The sequence below is a fragment of the Electrona antarctica genome (assembly GCF_951216825.1).
Source record: "Electrona antarctica genome assembly, chromosome: 19".
NCBI classification, from domain to species: Eukaryota; Metazoa; Chordata; class Actinopteri; order Myctophiformes; family Myctophidae; genus Electrona; species Electrona antarctica.
In genome coordinates this window covers 42,102,676-42,119,904 of record NC_136800.1, presented here as the reverse complement: position 1 = coordinate 42,119,904, position 17,229 = coordinate 42,102,676, and the positions used below count along the sequence as shown (strand labels likewise).

Below are 17,229 nucleotides of genomic sequence, written 5' to 3'. Positions count from 1 at the left end.
TCAATGGCTAGTTGGCTACAACGGTAGCTTTGCGGTAGTCAAAACTTAAGCGAGTGACAGCGAGACGAGATTAACACAACATGTCGACTGTATCAATGCAGATACCTACTTGGCATTATTAAATCCATTATTGGCCTGGAGAACGTTTACAGCCGCCGCCGCTTCCTCCTCCAGTCCTCCTCCTCCCCACACTGGCACGGCTTACGGCTATTGATGTTTGAGGGTTTTCTCGTCAGCGAAAAGTCAACAAACAGAACAAGGTGATATGCATGCTGATCTTCCTTAATAATAAAAAAAGGCTTAGCCCATGCGACCAGTGGCTTTATAGGTATAGGCTGCTCAGATCTGGACTGGACTTATTTATGTTTTGGACTAGAACCGACGGACCCCTGTACTGTAGACGCGCAGATGCATGCATGCAGATGCGATGCGTTGTTTATTGATGATTAAGCCTACAACAATTTAGTTATATTGTTAAATGTTGCTTTTTTGTTTGTCTTTTAAAAAGGAGCATAAATAAATGTATACAATTTGTCTACCAACTTTAATTATGTAGCCTATACATGCATATTACATTTGGGGTAGCCTATTAAAAAAAAAAGGGAAAAAAAAATCAACAACCGTTAATTAACCGGATAATGCCATCGGCTACCCGGATGGAAAATTAACCGTTACCGACATCCCTAACTCCATTTGATCCATTGGAACACGTGTATCAATATCTCCATTTCCTGAAAAGTAAATGTTTTGGGCATAGAAGATAACCACAGTGACAATAAATTAGTGATGAACATGAACATTAGTGAAATATATGTTGAGAAGTGGTGAAGTGGTCCTTTAACCCGGTAAGACCCAACGATGCTTCTCGGTTGAAATCTTTTTTTTGGAAGTAGAAATGTATCCGGGTCTTACAGGGTTAATGGGTTAATGTAAAGACATATTTTAAACTGTTCAACTGTTCTGAAATGTTTTAACTTTGGACTGACTTTGCAAAAAATATCAAATAAATGAACTTCGCCAAGTGAACCCAACATTCCTATTCTGGGAATTTCCACCCGTTTCGACTGGTATCAATGGACAAGACCGCAGTTATCAGTTGGGATCAGTACGATTGTTTCGAGCTAGTATGTTTCTCCAGTGTGGACACGCTGGTGTGTCTTCAGAGAAACAAACCGACTGAAACTCTTGTCACAATGTTTACACTGAAAAGGTTTTTCTCCAGTGTGGACACGCTGGTGTGTCTTCAGAGTACCAAACTGACTGAAACTCTTGTCACAATGTTTACAGTTGAATGTTTTTTCTCCAGTGTGGACAAGCTGGTGTATCTTCAGAGAACCAAACTGACTGAAACTCTTGTCACAATGTTTACACTGAAAAGGTTTTTCTCCAGTGTGGACACGCTGGTGTGTCTTCAGAGTACCTAACAGACTGAAACTCTTGTCACAATGTTTACACTGAAAAGGTTTATCTCCAGAGTGGATACGCTGGTGTGTCCTCAGATTTCCTGACAGACTGAAACTCTTGTCACAATGTTCACACTGAAAAGGTTTTTCTCCCGTGTGGATACGCTGGTGCTTCTTAAAGTCACCTGACTGACTGAAACTCTTGTCACAATGTTTACACTGAAAAGGTTTTTCTCCAGTGTGGACACGCTGGTGTGTCTTCAGAGTACCAAACTGACTGAAACTCTTGTCACAATGTTTACAGTTGAATGTTTTTTCTCCAGTGTGGACAAGCTGGTGTATCTTCAGAGAACCAAACTGACTGAAACTCTTGTCACAATGTTTACACTGAAAAGGTTTTTCTCCAGTGTGGACACGCTGGTGTGTCTTCAGAGTACCTAACAGACTGAAACTCTTGTCACAATGTTTACACTGAAAAGGTTTATCTCCAGAGTGGATACGCTGGTGTGTCCTCAGATTTCCTGACAGACTGAAACTCTTGTCACAATGTTCACACTGAAAAGGTTTTTCTCCCGTGTGGATACGCTGGTGTGTCCTCAGATTTCCTGACAGACTGAAACTCTTGTCACAATGTTCACACTGAAAAGGTTTTTCTCCCGTGTGGATACGCTGGTGCTTCTTAAAGTTACCTGACTGACTGAAACTCTTGTCACAATGTTTACAGTGGAAAGGTTTTTCTCCAGTGTGCACACCTCCACTTGTCTCCCCCCAATCATCACTGTCTTCAGTGACTTCAGTGTCAGATTCAAGTACAACTTCAACTTCAGAGCAGTCTTTAACGCGTGGAGGCTCCGGTTCCTCCTGGAGCAGACTGCAGGGACTCCTCTGCTGTTCAGGAGAAACTTCCTCTTTACACACAACCATGTGCGGGATGTCTAGGAGCAGAAACACAACATGATGGTCAACACCATAGATCAGTGTTTCCGAACCTGTGTGCCGCGGCACTTTACTGTGCCGTTTGATGTGTCCAGGTGTGCCACCTGATTTGACCGAAAATAACACTAACCCTCCCCCGAAAGCAATATTATAGCTACTGGGCTTCAGGCTTCCTATTGTTGCGTCGTTTGTTGTCACACGTCTAACCATTAGACGTGCGATAACGACGGAACAATATACTCTAACGACCCTCGGCCATTGAAATGTTAATGCAAAAGAGATGCATCCAGAAGACGCTACATTTCGCGCATATGCACGTAGACAGCAGACACATACAGTCCTACATGTCCCGACCCAAACACTGAGGAGGTAAAGTAAACGTGACGTTGTTGTGATTAAACATAACAGTTATAAATGTTTAGGTAAACATTTACGGATGTCAACAAAGTCTGTTCATGATTATTACTCATCTACAAACTGCTTATAAATCTTTATAAATGCTTTATAACAGGTTGTTATTGTAAAGTGTCACCGCCTTTGTTCAGGAGAAACTTCCTCTTTACACACAACCATGTGCGGGATGTCTAGGAGCAGAAACACAACATGATTTTCAACACCATAGATCAGTGTTTCCCAACCTGTGTGCCGCGGCACTTTACTGTGCCGGGACCCCGGTCAACTCCAATTTGGTTTGTGGCTGGGGACCCCCGGAAATGCTTTGGTCATTTCTCGCGACCACCGCCCCGCCCCCCCTCCCCACCACCAATACAAACTGACTGCAAAAATAACCGTAATAATAGAGAACATATATCATAAATGAATACTGAAACCAGATATAATCATTAAGGAAAGTTTATGCATGCACCACATACTATGTAAACTCTTAATTTCCATTTTCCAGCCATTCAATTTTGCGATCCCCCGAGGGGTCGCAACCCACGGGTTGAGAACCCCTGCTCTACACGATGGACATAGTTCTTCACTAAGGATGAAATAAATACGAGCAGATTTCAACATAACTGTTTAGGCTACATGGACGATACATTATTCTTGTTGCCTCAAAGAATCGTTAGGCTATATCACTTTTATGCACAATGTTGTACTGCCTGTTTTTTCTGTACATTTCCAACCACAGACCAACCATTATAAGTGGTGCGCAGTAGCAACAAGCAGCACTGCGCAATGTATGGACAAGCCGAGAGCTGTGTTCACCTACGTGCAACATCGGGGAAATGGCTCCCTCTAGAGGCTATACTCTAGCTATGAGGGTGTTTTGTTTAGAACCTCAACCAGGCCGAAGTCTTTGATTTTTTCTAAAACTGGACATCTTTGGGGGTCTTTGATAGATATGCATCATTATTTTTAAAGGGAAATGTCCCTGCTTCTCCCCCTTTAACAAACAATTTTAGAATCGGTTGGAATTTCTGTTCTGAGATTGGGAGTTCCAGGTTCAAGCAGTCCTTCTCAAATGCCTCCATGCTACCAAAATGTAACCAGGCATTTCTGGCTTTCATGGCTGGAGGTGGCTCTGATTCGTGAGCTGTGTGACAGACAAACCCTGTTCTAGATGCTTTGGCCTATAGAGCGTCGCAGTCCCGCCCCCTTTCATGACGACGCCAGGCCCAGGAAATGATTCCCAAATGCATTTTTCCCATAGACATTTCAAAAAGTATTTATTTAAAGACGGTTACGCCGCGGACAAAGCCAACTCGAGTTGTGACAACTCATGACAACAAACACAATATTTTGGACCAAACAAAATAATTTCAAAGAAGAAAAACAACAAAAAAAGTGTTTCTTCTTTCTAATTATTTGTTCGGCCCAAAAAAATGTCATGATTTGTCACGACAAGAGTTGGCTTTGTCCGCGGCGTAACAGTCTTTAAATAAATACTTTTTGAAATGTCTATGGGAAAAATGCATTGGGGAATCATTTCCTGGGCCTGGCGTCGTCATGAAAGGGGAATCATTTCCTGGGCCATGGTAGGGGGGCGGGACTGCGACGCTCTATTTCCACTCTGTAGAACAATGTGGTGCATGTTTTCTTTTTATTTTATTGCATAATCAATTCATTGATTAAATACTTTATTAGGGAAACAATGTACATAGCACGCAGGTACGTACAGTAAAACATTTAGGGATAACGTCCTGGGGACTTGTTTCCATTGTGGTCCTACAATATCCGGATATTATAATTGTCATGATATGTTTTGCCAAGATGATCCTATATGTGACCGGTTACAGTATTTTCAACCACAAGTCGGCTATAATGAAACTCCACAATAGACCAAAATAGCTTTTTTTTTATTTTTTTAGTTTTCGTTTTTTGCCACATTAACACAGTTGGAATGTAAAGAATGTTTTTATTCCATCAGAAAGTTGTTTTAGTGTCATTAAGTCGTAGTAATTACATTGCAAAAATGTCTCTGTAATGAAAGATTATATGCGTATTTTGGGGGTGTGAACATTCCTGCACGTATTTACATAGAGCTGTTTCGATTGGCCATACCTATCTATTGTTCTCCAGTTTCACGTAGCCGATCACCGCCCATAAGTACCATGTGTTCACGCTGTCAGTAAACACAACATCATTCTTGACTTGTTGTTTGTTTGTGATGGCTAGTAACTTTGAATCACAACGCTTGCTTAACGCTTTAAATGGACATGCAGAAGGCAGTCTCCTGGAAGGATTTATTTTAGATTTCATACACGGTGACGGTGGCAGTGACTCGGATTTAGAGCTCACGGACGAATCTGACGCTGATGATGAAGACCATGGCGTTGTTTTCGATCAAATCAACAGGAGTCTGTGTTGTGAAAACGAGGAGGACGACGACGAGACTGGAGGGACAGCTGGGCCGGGTGGTGTACAGGTCGGCATCGCCTCGCTTTTACTTGTACCAGAAGTGAATAATGTCACAGTGGACACCGACCGACCAGCAGAGATGGAGAAAATAATACACTTTGATTGCGGATGTCATAAAAGATCAAAAGAGAACGTAGAACAGCCGCATTTGTCTTGCAGTAAACAACTCGATCCAGACATGATCTGGGAGACCCGAACGGACATGGCATCTTTTACAAAGGACCAGAAAGACCTGGTTATTTTGGCGATTATAAAGATGTGGAATCGTAAATATAGTCCATATGGCCATAATGCTATATTCTGTCAATAACTACACTACATTTTGGTACTACAGGTTAAGTGGAGACGTATTGTCTGGTCAGAATAGTTTGGAGTCTGAGAGCAATCAGAATAGGAGTTCTCATGAAGTACCCTGTGGCTAAAGCTTTGTTCTATACTGCTTGAAGCTGGTCACAGGTGTGAATCAAAACACACAGTGGGACAGCCATCTGCTAACCTAAAGGCCATCTGTTGATCTGTATGTTAATTTTAACTCCACCTCTGAATTCAATTCTGTACTATATCATGTCAATTGTCAATGTGAAAATCATTCAGTGTTAGCTGGCTACGGTCAGTCTGCTGGGAGCTCCCGCGGGTCAGGGCCGCGGGACGCTCTCTCCCTTTGTCTTTGGTTTCAATAAATGGTCAACATGGATCTTCAGTTCATCTCTCTGCCTGTGTTTCTCCGATCCGATCCGATGCTTTTTGACGGGGTTTTTCACTACTCTACAGTTTGCGTTAGCCTAGTTCATCTCTCTAGAGTTTACTACAGTTTAGTGAGTTTTAGGGTGTGAAAATACACCACATGATGTTGCCCTGAAACCCGGTGTCTTTGGTGCTTCCAGCGCCTGGCAGAAGAGAGCCGGCGGGGCTTTTTGGTTATTTCAGTCTAATTTTGGTGGTTGGAGGTTTGTTTGATTTTTTCGGGGACACGGCGTTCGTCTACGGCGGGAAGAAGTGGTCTTCTCAACGGCGGGAATGGACGACGACGGCGCAAGCGGTGCGCTCCGGGGCTCTGATGATCAGCGACCTGGACTCGGCTAACAGGGGGAGAGGCCCTCTACAGCGCGTCGACGGGGACCATGCTTCTCTTCGCGTCTCGGCGGGGAACGGCGGGTCTCCAGCCCGGGGAGCGGCGATGCTCAGCGGCGATTCGAGGGGTTCCCTGGCTACTCTACTCTACTCAGCGGTCGGAGGGAGGCGGGGAAACGCTTCATCTACACGGCCTTCACCGAGCGGCGGACCGGGAGAGTTCATCAGCGGTCCATGCGCCGGGAGAAGGGGGCGCGCGGCTCGGCATGGTTCATTTCATCAACAGGGAGAAGAGAGCGGTCAGCGCATGGTTCATTTCATCAGCGGAGGTGGTCACGGACGAACGGCGTCCGCGTTCATTTCATTCTTCAGAAACAGCGGATCTGCAAGCTCGTTTTGCGGCGTTTCTTTGTTTCGATGAGGCCTGTAGCTACGCATGCGTTCATGTTTTTCTTTCCAGTCATTTATGTGATATTTCGTATTCATATAATGTCTGGAGGGGGGAGTATGGTGCTGTGTTGGATGGGACAATGGAAGCAGAGCGACGACGGTGCGCGAGTTCAACAGCAACTTTCATGCAGCCTCAGGTTGACCACGCATGGCTGAAACGGACACGAGGTGAGACAATGAGGATGGCGACATTATAAGAAGTTTATTAATAACAGATGGAGAGATTCATTTAGTCTTTATCTGTATTCAAAAAGTGTGTCTAAATGTGAGTCTATTCAGCGTATATGTAGGCATACGTTGATGTTTGTGTGTTTTGTCGAATTTAAATTAGTTAAGAAGTTGATTCAAGAAATAGAGTCTATGGGGTAATTTGGAGAATGTTTAAATAATTTTAGCTTTATTGAGATTAATTGATGCCCTGTGTCAGACGAACGAGATCCCGTTTGCCACTCTCATACGCTTCAGTATAAAATCGTCTTAGAATTAGTAGAGCTGATTATTCTTTTCTCGTGTTAAATTTAGTTTACGATAATGTCAACTAGAGGCAGTTAGGGTGTCACGACGTGCAAAGATTCTTTTGTTGTTATTGAGAAAGCTTTTGCCTTTAAACGTGAGGGAGTTAGCGTTCATCAAGTAGTTACTTGAAAAGTTAGGGTCAGGATAAGTAACGTAACCCGATAGTACCCTGGTTAAGTTGAACTGTGACTTGTTAGTCTGAAGCAGGAGGTGGCCTCTGGCTAGGATCGTATTGGCATCGGACTTATTTTGCCCCACTCCCTTCCCCGCATCGCGCTCACCAAGCCTTTGAAGGAGTAGTTTCAGAATATAAATGAATTTATCGAACATGTCCGAAAAACTTATTTGAAAATGAAGGTTATGGCTATGTTTTACTCTTAATATCATATTAAACTGGGTGTTTAGTTATTAAGATTGAAGGTCAATAATTATTCCAAACAAAGTGGGAGTTTCAAAGTGAAACAAAGGGGTTAAGACGGAAAGTGTTGTGGTGATTTAATGTCAGTATATGTTTAAAGTTTAATTTCTATCATTGATCGATAAGGTTATGTGAAATTCGTTTAAAAAAGTGATTTGAAGTTACAGACAGGGTATTGTGAGTGTCGTGATGTGTCGAAAAGTGATGCTAGGTGTACATTGATGAAATTGTAAGGATGTAGGAGAAGAATCATTTAGAAGAACGAGAACATGTAATTTGAACCAGTTGTAATCATTTTGGGAACTTTGTGTAATGTTGTCACTTGTTGTTGTTTTTCCTGATGTTTGGTAGGCTATGTGGAGTCAAAGGGGGGTGTACTACAGTTGAATATGGACTATATGTATTGTTTTGTATGCCAATCTTGTGATTGTCATAAGGGGGGAGTGTGGAATCGTAAATATAGTCCATATGGCCATAATGCTATATTCTGTCAATAACTACACTACATTTTGGTACTACAGGTTAAGTGGAGACGTATTGTCTGGTCAGAATAGTTTGGAGTCTGAGAGCAATCAGAATAGGAGTTCTCATGAAGTACCCTGTGGCTAAAGCTTTGTTCTATAGAGACACACGGGGACTACAAATTTCACGCCCCCAAATGAGACAGCGTCCCCACTTCTGGTCCGTTGGCATGGATACTGCAGGCCAGCCCATAGAAGTCCGTTGAAATTCAACTGTAGTTAGCCTACTTTTAAAATAATATGAAATGAACTGAAGACTATATTGATTTGAATAAAAATATGTTTCCAAATGTACTAAGTGTCTTTGTCAACATATATTGTTGTTTTCTCAATAGAGGATGTATTTCACATTTAATTTACCACTTGAATGAGTTACCCATAATGTTAACGGAGCAGAGGGGAGACGGCAGACAGAGAACCTGTCGCTTTTAAGGGACGTCACTGCCTTTACGAGGCTACGAGCGCCGACTTTGAAGAGTGGAATTCTCAATATACATCCCGATCCCGACTGACTTTGTTATTCATGTCTATATTTTGAACATGTCACGGGCTCACTATATATGTTCTACCTACCACGGAGCTCCGACGGTGTGTTTTACCGCTGTCAACTTGTTGTATAATTAACTTTGCTGAATAGTTGCATGGGAAAATAACCCAGCTAAATGGAGAAGTGACATCCTGACATTTTCAACTACCTAGTGAATTCTCCAGATGAGTATTAATAGTAGTCTTGCAAGATGCTGTTTAGATCATTTTCAACAAATTCATAGCATATGAAACGAAATACAACAAATACATCTGGGTATTGAAAACCTCAAGGGATGCATCCGTGACGTATATACCGTGCGACCACTTTGACTTGAGAATTACAATGCTAGTACTTTTCACAAACTGATGGAGTATATTATAGTACATTGTAGGATGTATATTGAGATGGCAGGTATGTGACATTGAAAAGGACAAATCAAACATATGGGACACTTTATTAGAACACAAAAAAAATCGCTATAGCCTCAGTAATGAACCAGTGAAATTAGGGTATTTCATGATGCCTCTCATAGGGATTGCATTGGCAGCTGCAGTACACTGTTGAAACGGACCAGAAGTGGGGCCGCTGTCTCATTTGGGGGCGTGACATTTGTAGTCCCCGTGTGTCTCTATACTGCTTGAAGCTGGTCACAGGTGTGAATCAAAACACACAGTGGGACAGCCATCTGCTAACCTAAAGGCCATCTGTTGATCTGTATGTTAATTTTAACTCCACCTCTGAATTCAATTCTGTACTATATCATGTCAATTGTCAATGTGAAAATCATTCAGTGTTAGCTGGCTACGGTCAGTCTGCTGGGAGCTCCCGCGGGTCAGGGCCGCGGGACGCTCTCTCCCTTTGTCTTTGGTTTCAATAAATGGTCAACATGGATCTTCAGTTCATCTCTCTGCCTGTGTTTCTCCGATCCGATCCGATGCTTTTTGACGGGGTTTTTCACTACTCTACAGTTTGCGTTAGCCTAGTTCATCTCTCTAGAGTTTACTACAGTTTAGTGAGTTTTAGGGTGTGAAAATACACCACAAAGACTTGTATGAACGACTCCGAAATGACTCAATCCACAAAGAAAGTCAACGCGAAGCGAAAGTTCAACAGATCCACATACATGGTGAACGCCATCGTGGTGTGTCGAGCTACATTTTGCTTCGTCTATGGGTGAGTTTCATTATCGTCTTGTTTATATTCAGGGTCTAGTCTCTGAAATCAGTCTGTTTATGATGAGTTTGTTTTAAGTAAGACTGATACATGATGCAGTAGCGTGTTTTAATTTGCAGTGCTGTTATCGTTAGCGCTGTTTATAACAACATCCGGTATAGAGCGGATACGGAAACGTTCGTGTGCGTGCATGTATGTGTATGTTTAAGTGGGTGGGCTCTAGACCGGATCCAAGCACTAAACAGTAAATAGAGTCCAGGCAGACTTACACTGTATTTCATAACGTTGTTAGTTTGTAACCCAGCGTTTGTGTTGTTTTTGTCCAGGATCAGCAGCACCCTTCTGAATGCCCTTAAGAAACACTACAAGGAGAATGGTTTCACTCCACGGCAGAGGAAAAAGGCTCCCCGAACGAACAATACGTTTCTGACTAAAGATGACATCAAATTGGTGTTGACATTCATCACAAACTATGCAGAGGTCCATGCCATATCTTTGCCTGGTCGACATCCCGGACACAAGGATTACAGCCTGAAGTTGTTGCCAAGTAATGTGACCAAAGCATCAGTCTGGCGTCTCTACAAGGCTGCAATGGAAGATGGTAGGTTATTGTTTTGAAAAAAAAAGAAAAAGGAGTGAGCTTGTAGATCAGCAATTGTTGAAATATTGATATAATATAATATTTATTTAATAGGGATTAAGTGGTGTATTGTACGTACACAGCCCATTTTAATTAAGTCTCTCTTTCTCTCTATTGCAGGGAAACGTGTTGTTGGACTGAACTGCTTCCGAGGGTTGTGGAAGGCGATTATCCCTCAGGTAACAAGCTGTCTCTAGGCCCCTCCACACATGCAAGCAGGAACATCACAATGCACTACAGCTTTGATTTCGCACAACAGGTAAGAATGATTCTCATCCTCACTATTGTTGACTGTGTTTGATTTGATGATGCCACTACATTTCCACACTCACTCCAGAGGGCCTTGCATGTTACTGTCGTAGCAATGTCCATTCTGTATTCAGTCAGGATATTGATTTTAATGTATATATTTGTTTTTCCTATGTTTCTTCTCTCAGGTGCACTACCCTTCATCTGCTCTCCAGGTTAGCCCATTGTTTTTCCTCACTGCACGCAAGTGTGGCCTTTTCGGTATCCACTGTGAAGGATTGGCGAAGCAAGTGAATTACCTGATTGATGAAGGCATGGCATCAGGAAAAGGCAGCAATGCAGTCATCAGCTACTTGCATCATTTTTTCAACAACTATGGAGTTGGAGAAAAATACGTTGACCTTCATTGTGACAACTGCAGTGGCCAAAACAAAAACAACTTCATGCTCTGGTACTGTGCATGGAGAACCATTCACAAGCTCCACTTGAAGCTTGGAATCCACCTGCTGATTGCTGGCCACACCAAGTTTGGTCCTGACTGGTGCTTTGGACTGTTCAAACAAGTCTACAGGAGGAGCAGAGTTGACAACTTGGCAGACATCGCGACAGTGATGGCTAAAAGCTCTGAGGAGAAGGGAGTGAACCTCTCCCAGCTTGTTGGACATGAAGATGGGACAGTGCTTGTTGAAGGCTTCGACTGGCAAAACCACCTGACTCCCTACTTCCGCAAACTCCCACAGATAAAGAGCTACCAGCACTTCAGGTTTGACACCACAAAGCCTGGTGTGGTGATGGCCCAAAAAGACCGTGACTCAGAAGTAGTGGAGTTTCAGCTGCTCAAAGATCCCACTGTCTTACCCCCAGTACGTGGTCTTCCAGTACAACCCCCACCTGGACTGGACACAGCCCGTCAGGAATATCTTTTTAAAGAAATCAGAAAGTTCTGTCGTGATGATGCACAAGACACAACCTGCCCCAAACCACAGCCCAAACCAGACACAACCTGCCCCAAACCAAAGCCCAAACCAAAGTCCACAGCACCAAAGAAGACTGTCCGAGTGTAGTTATTCGTAGTAATCGACGCGATCAGATAATTGGATTGTGGATGTTTTGATGGCCGGTTTATTTTATTTGCGGTGGGGAACATTTATATTGTGTTGCATGCCTGAACATTCATTACGTGTGTCATATTATTGATTGAACATTGTTGACCACAATGCAATTTTAAACTTTATATTCTGTATACTCTTTAGTCCCAGGCAAAGTGCAATTTTAAACTGTATATTTTGTATACTCTTTAGTCCCAGGGAAAGTGCAATTTTAAACTTTATATTCTGTATACTCTTTAGTCCCAGGGAAAGTGCAATTTTAAACTTTATTCTGTATACTCTTTAGTCCCAGGGAAAGTGCAATTTTAAACTGTATATTCTGTATACTATTTAGTCCCAGGGAAAGTGAAATTTTAAACTGTATATATTTCTTTAGTCCCAGGGAAAGTGCAATTTTAAACTGTATATATTTCTTTAGTCCCAGGGAAAGTGCAATTTTAAACTGTATATATTTCTTTAGTCCCAGACAAAGTGCAATTTTAAACTGTTTATTCTTATGCCACTCTTATTTGTCATGTATGCAAATTTCAAGTATGTGAAAATAAACAAACTAATCTAATTCTCATCTCATACTGCTTTACAGTACATTTAGCAATTAAACACTACAAGTAACTTTTTACTCACATACTTAGAATAGAATATTAAGTGTCCACTCAAGTCATTCTGTGCAGTTGACAGCTAATTGACAGCTAACCAAGTGGGGGGAGTGGTTAGTGGGTGGGGGAGTGTTTATGCAAGCCATTAGGGGTGGAGACAAGTATCTATTGTCACACCCATTCCTGGACTCAGAGGTGCTAAAATCTCTTAGAATCTTTGAAGGGGAAATTCTCTAGTTTGCAATTTCTGGTTCAACAAGTTTCAGATGGTCATATCTTCTTCATTTTTCACCCAATTTCAATGAGCAATACATCATATGAAAGGTTACATTATGCAGTTTCATAATATGTAAAAAACTGAAAAATGACCATGGCCCCCTTGTATATCAAACTACTGTAACCGGTCACATATTGAAAATACGTACCGAGTTGTGGGTGGTCTTCAGGTTCCTCCTGTTTAATAGAAATGTCTTCAGGTTTCTCCTGTTTAACAGAAACGTCCCTGGCTGAGTCTGGAGAGTTCATCTTCACCTGCAGTCTGGACTCCACACACTGGTCTGAAAGGAAGCATGTGAATAAGGACTTTAATAACTGGAGACCTACTGGAGAATATATTAATAACAATAATATTTGCAGAAGCCAGGTAACCTAAGACCTAAGCCCAACTCTCCAACATATGAACCAGGATCTTGGGAAGATAAAGACATCGATATGTCTGCGTAAAGATCTTGCTTAATTTAAGATCACAAAATGCATCCGATCCCTAAGCTTATAAGCTAACTAAGCTAACGTATAAAATGCCCTTTCTAAAACTGTTAGTCCCAATACTTGATTCTGATTGGCTGGTTACCGTCACGTGACCGTATCATCCTGCAGCCTTGTAGCTGTACTGGGGAAGGGGAGCACTCGATTGCCTTACACACGCTGGCCGTGCGGGCGTGTAAGCACCGCCCACACTCATATGACTGTTAATATGTGGCTCCAGGCTAGCCTGGCTTGGCCAGCCTCATAACGGGGATTCACTGAAGATTCTTTCATATGCGGGGACAGGGCCGGATTTAGCCAGCCCCACTCAGAATTGTAAGGGGGGCGACTCCGCCGGCACGGGTGGGGTGTCAAACCCACATTGGGTGGGCAGGACGCACGTTTGGGTGGGCTATGCCCCCCCCTGCCCCCCCCTAGAACCGGCCCTGTGCGGGGAGGAAACATCAGTGAACCCTCGCTATGAGTCTGGCCGCGCCAGGCTAGCTCCAGGCAGCCCCGTAGGGACATCAAGCACTATTCTCCCGTCACATAGCCTACTTGCCGAGCAAAACAAGGAAGTGTGTGGCTCGCTCTGGTGGCACAAAGCGTAGCTACTTTTGTGAATTTAATAGTTTTATGAGGTTAATATTGTTATATGTTTGTAACATAACTACGCCTCCCAGCCATTGTAAAATACCTGGTAACCTGAGACCTCTCGTGGCTTATTGCTTTATTTTAGCCAGAAATACTTTTTTTAAGGAAAAATCTTGTTTTTTTTTTCTTGGCAATATCGGGCACAGTGGAGTAACTAAAAGTATTTTTCTTCCAGTGAAAAAAGAAAGTCCTATTCTGGCCAAAAAGTGCATTTTACACGTGTGGTGGGGGGCTCAGAGTGCGTCCACCGTGGAAAGTAGGCTTTCAACACAAGCCGTCTTTGTATTGGTGAGTAGGTGAAACGTTCTTTATATTTTCGCTACAGTCGAGAGGCTGGTCTGCATTTATGTGAGCGCCGGAAGTCAACAGTGACATACCGGCAGGGCCGCTTTAAGGGTAGTGCGAGTGGTGCGGCCGCACAGGGCCTCGCGCATGCGAGGCCTCGCGCTAGGCAGTGTTTTTTTTTTAAAGAAACAATAATCGCATCGCAGCCCGTTCCGTTGCAGTTGATTTTTCACCTATTTAAGCTGCGGTCGGTTTGGAGCCGCCCCCCCGCACAGGGCCTCGCATTTCTCCCAGACGCCTCTGCATACCGGTAACTCTAAATGCAACGGCATTAGAGCTAGGCTCTGGTCCATTTATCCTCTTCCTCTCCCTTTGAGGTGCTGTGGTACCAGGAGGTGCATGCATAGTCAAAGAAACCTTGTACAAGGGCTCCTGTTAAGGTCTTCAAGGTGTTTTTGTTGACCAGGAGACCAGGAGATCCTGTAAAGGAATCTTGTTCTTTGGTTGACTTTTTTGATTACGTTGGTGGCCATTTTATCACCGGAAAGATTAGCCTCCAGGATGGAACCTAGATAGGTAATTTCATCTTTACGTTTATCTTAACATTGTCACCCACTCTAACCAAGAAGCCATTTGCCTTGCTGAGATTACTAAATGCCAAAGAGAATGGATTCAGTTTTTCCCAGGTGTAAAGATAGTTTGTTATCAGCGAGCCAGGTGCAGATTCTACCGAGTTCAGAGCTGAACTCGGTAGACACGGTGTCAAAAGCCTTTTGGAGGTACAGCATGACCATGTCGCAGTATTTGCCAGCATCCACCTCATGTTTGATGTGGTCGCTCAAATAGAGAAGGCATGTGTCAGTGGAGTGGGATGTTCTGAAGCCAGATTGGAACTCGTACATTCATTTATTTGTGGCAAGATACTTTTCAACCTGTTCATAGACTATTTTTTCCATCACTTTCGAGATGGAGCTTAGAATAGAAATAGGGCGGTAGTTGCCGGGGTCTAATTTACTCCCTTTCTTGTGCAAGGGGGTTACTTTGGCCAGTTTGAAATCTTGGGGGACCTGTCCCTGTTTGATGGAGAGGTTTACTATGTGGGTGAAAATTGGAGCTATAGAGATGGCTGAGTCTCTGAGAAATGTGGAGGGAATAGTTGATTGCCTATCTTCCAGAGCTCACGAGGATTGTTTTTGTTTTCCTCTGCTTTATCATTGATAAAGTTACTTTTAGCTGATTTAGTCATGGTAGTTACAATACAGGTTCCATCTCTCTCCCTCCTGTTTTCCTCTCTGCCCCCCCCCCCTGCCTGTCTCTCCATTTCACTCCCACTCTCCGCCTCTGTCTGTCTGTCTGTCTGTCTCCACTGCAATACTACAACACACTACGTTATGGTTAGCCTACATTAATATTAGTGGCATCAACAATAATGTTGAGTTGGTTGCAAAGATGCAACCAAATACCAAACAATGTATATTACTGATGCTGCTAGTATTAACTACTGGTTGTTTATGATCACATAACAAACAAGCAGATATAAGAGTAAATGCGACTCATCATATGTTCCATCTTAAAATATGAATCAATTATAAAAGATAAATAGAGTTAAGACTAGCCCTGGTCCTGTGCTTACAGCGAGTCTCTCTCACTGTCTGACGCCCTGCCGGACTCCCACCCACTGCTCACTAGCAGCTTTTCCCACTGCGTGCGAGGGTTTACAATTCCACGAAAATAAACCAAACAACGTAACTACTCACCGACACAAAGCCTGCTAGACCTTGGTAAAAGTCTATTCTCGAAGCTGGGAAGCGTCTCAGGTCCCCAGCTTCTCTCTAAAATGAACTATTTTAGTCATTAAATAAAATGAATCCAACCATGATCGGCGCAGGCAAAACCCGGAAATGCCGTAGTAGAAGAAATGACTCTGTCCGGTACATTGCTGTATTACAATGGCACAAGGTGCATTTTAAAGAGAAGCTGGGGACCCGAGACGCTTCCCAGCTTCGAGAATAGACTTTTACCAAGGTCTAGCAGGCTTTGTGTCGGTGAGTAGTTATGTCGTTTTGTTTATTTTCGGGGAATTGTAAACCCTCGCACGCAATGGGAAAAGCTGATAGTGAGCAGTGGATGTCCGGCAGGGCGTCAGTGAGAGAGACTCGCTGTAAGCACAGGGCTAAGTAAAGACACAACGTGAATCAGTTCACCATCTTACCTGCTGTGTTTCAGTGGTTGAGCTGCTAACAAACAAACGTCCTCCTGCTGCTTAACGAGCTGTTTTCAAAAGACACCTTTTAGTTTTACTGTTATTATTAAAGTGTCAACAGTCCGGCGAACACGCTATAGGGTTGTGCACATGCGCACTAGCGCTGCTGCTGGAGCGTGCACGTACCATAAACGGTCGCTAGGGGGAGCCATGGTACAGTGAAATACTATGCCGCATATACATTAGCCTGGCTAATAAGCCAGACTCAAATCACACTGTCGCGTAATCCGCCAGCAGGCAATTTATTTTTTTGCCAACGGATGATTCGGTCTGGCTTATTAGCCAGGCTACATATACATTACACCAGTGGTTTTCAACCAGTGGTCCTCCGTCCTTGAGGGAGTTCCAGGTGGTCCCTAGCTAAATGGTGGAGAGTTGGTAACCAAATGTTTTTCTAATAAGCGTCTTATTAGATATTTAACCCATATCTTCAACTCTTGAGTGTAAAATTAAACCAAATGGACCCATTTCATTTTACACTATCAAAAGTTAAACATCTGCATTACTTAATTTACAAGAAGTATAGACAATTAGAGCATGTAGAATAATTGTTATTTTGATCAATGTGTCAGCTAAGTGTAAGTCTTGCTCGGCGGCCTGATGACAGGCAAGCAATGCGAATAGTGATGGGAGATTAATCGGCAAACACATCAGTATCGGCCGATTTTAGTTGTTTTTTAGCATTTCATTATATCGGATATCAATATCGGCCAAAATGTCTCATCGGCACATCCCTTATATACACATCCCATATATATATATATATATATATATATATATATATATATATATATATTATTTTTTATT

The 17,229-nt window shown here is 42.9% G+C and overlaps 1 protein-coding gene across 1 annotated transcript; it reads right to left on the bottom strand.

Annotated features, from left to right (window-relative positions):
• Positions 1-857: 857 nt before the first annotated feature.
• LOC306943377 (uncharacterized protein) lies at positions 858-16,457 on the bottom strand. Its single transcript, XM_079529662.1, has 3 exons — positions 16,372-16,457; positions 12,902-13,033; positions 858-2,338 (listed from the first exon to the last, which is right to left on the bottom strand). The coding sequence occupies exons 2-3, from the start codon at positions 12,999-13,001 to the stop codon at positions 1,122-1,124; spliced, it is 1,317 nt and encodes a 438-aa protein (XP_079385788.1). The 5' UTR covers positions 13,002-13,033; positions 16,372-16,457; the 3' UTR covers positions 858-1,121.
• Between the last annotated feature and the right edge of the window lie 772 nt (positions 16,458-17,229).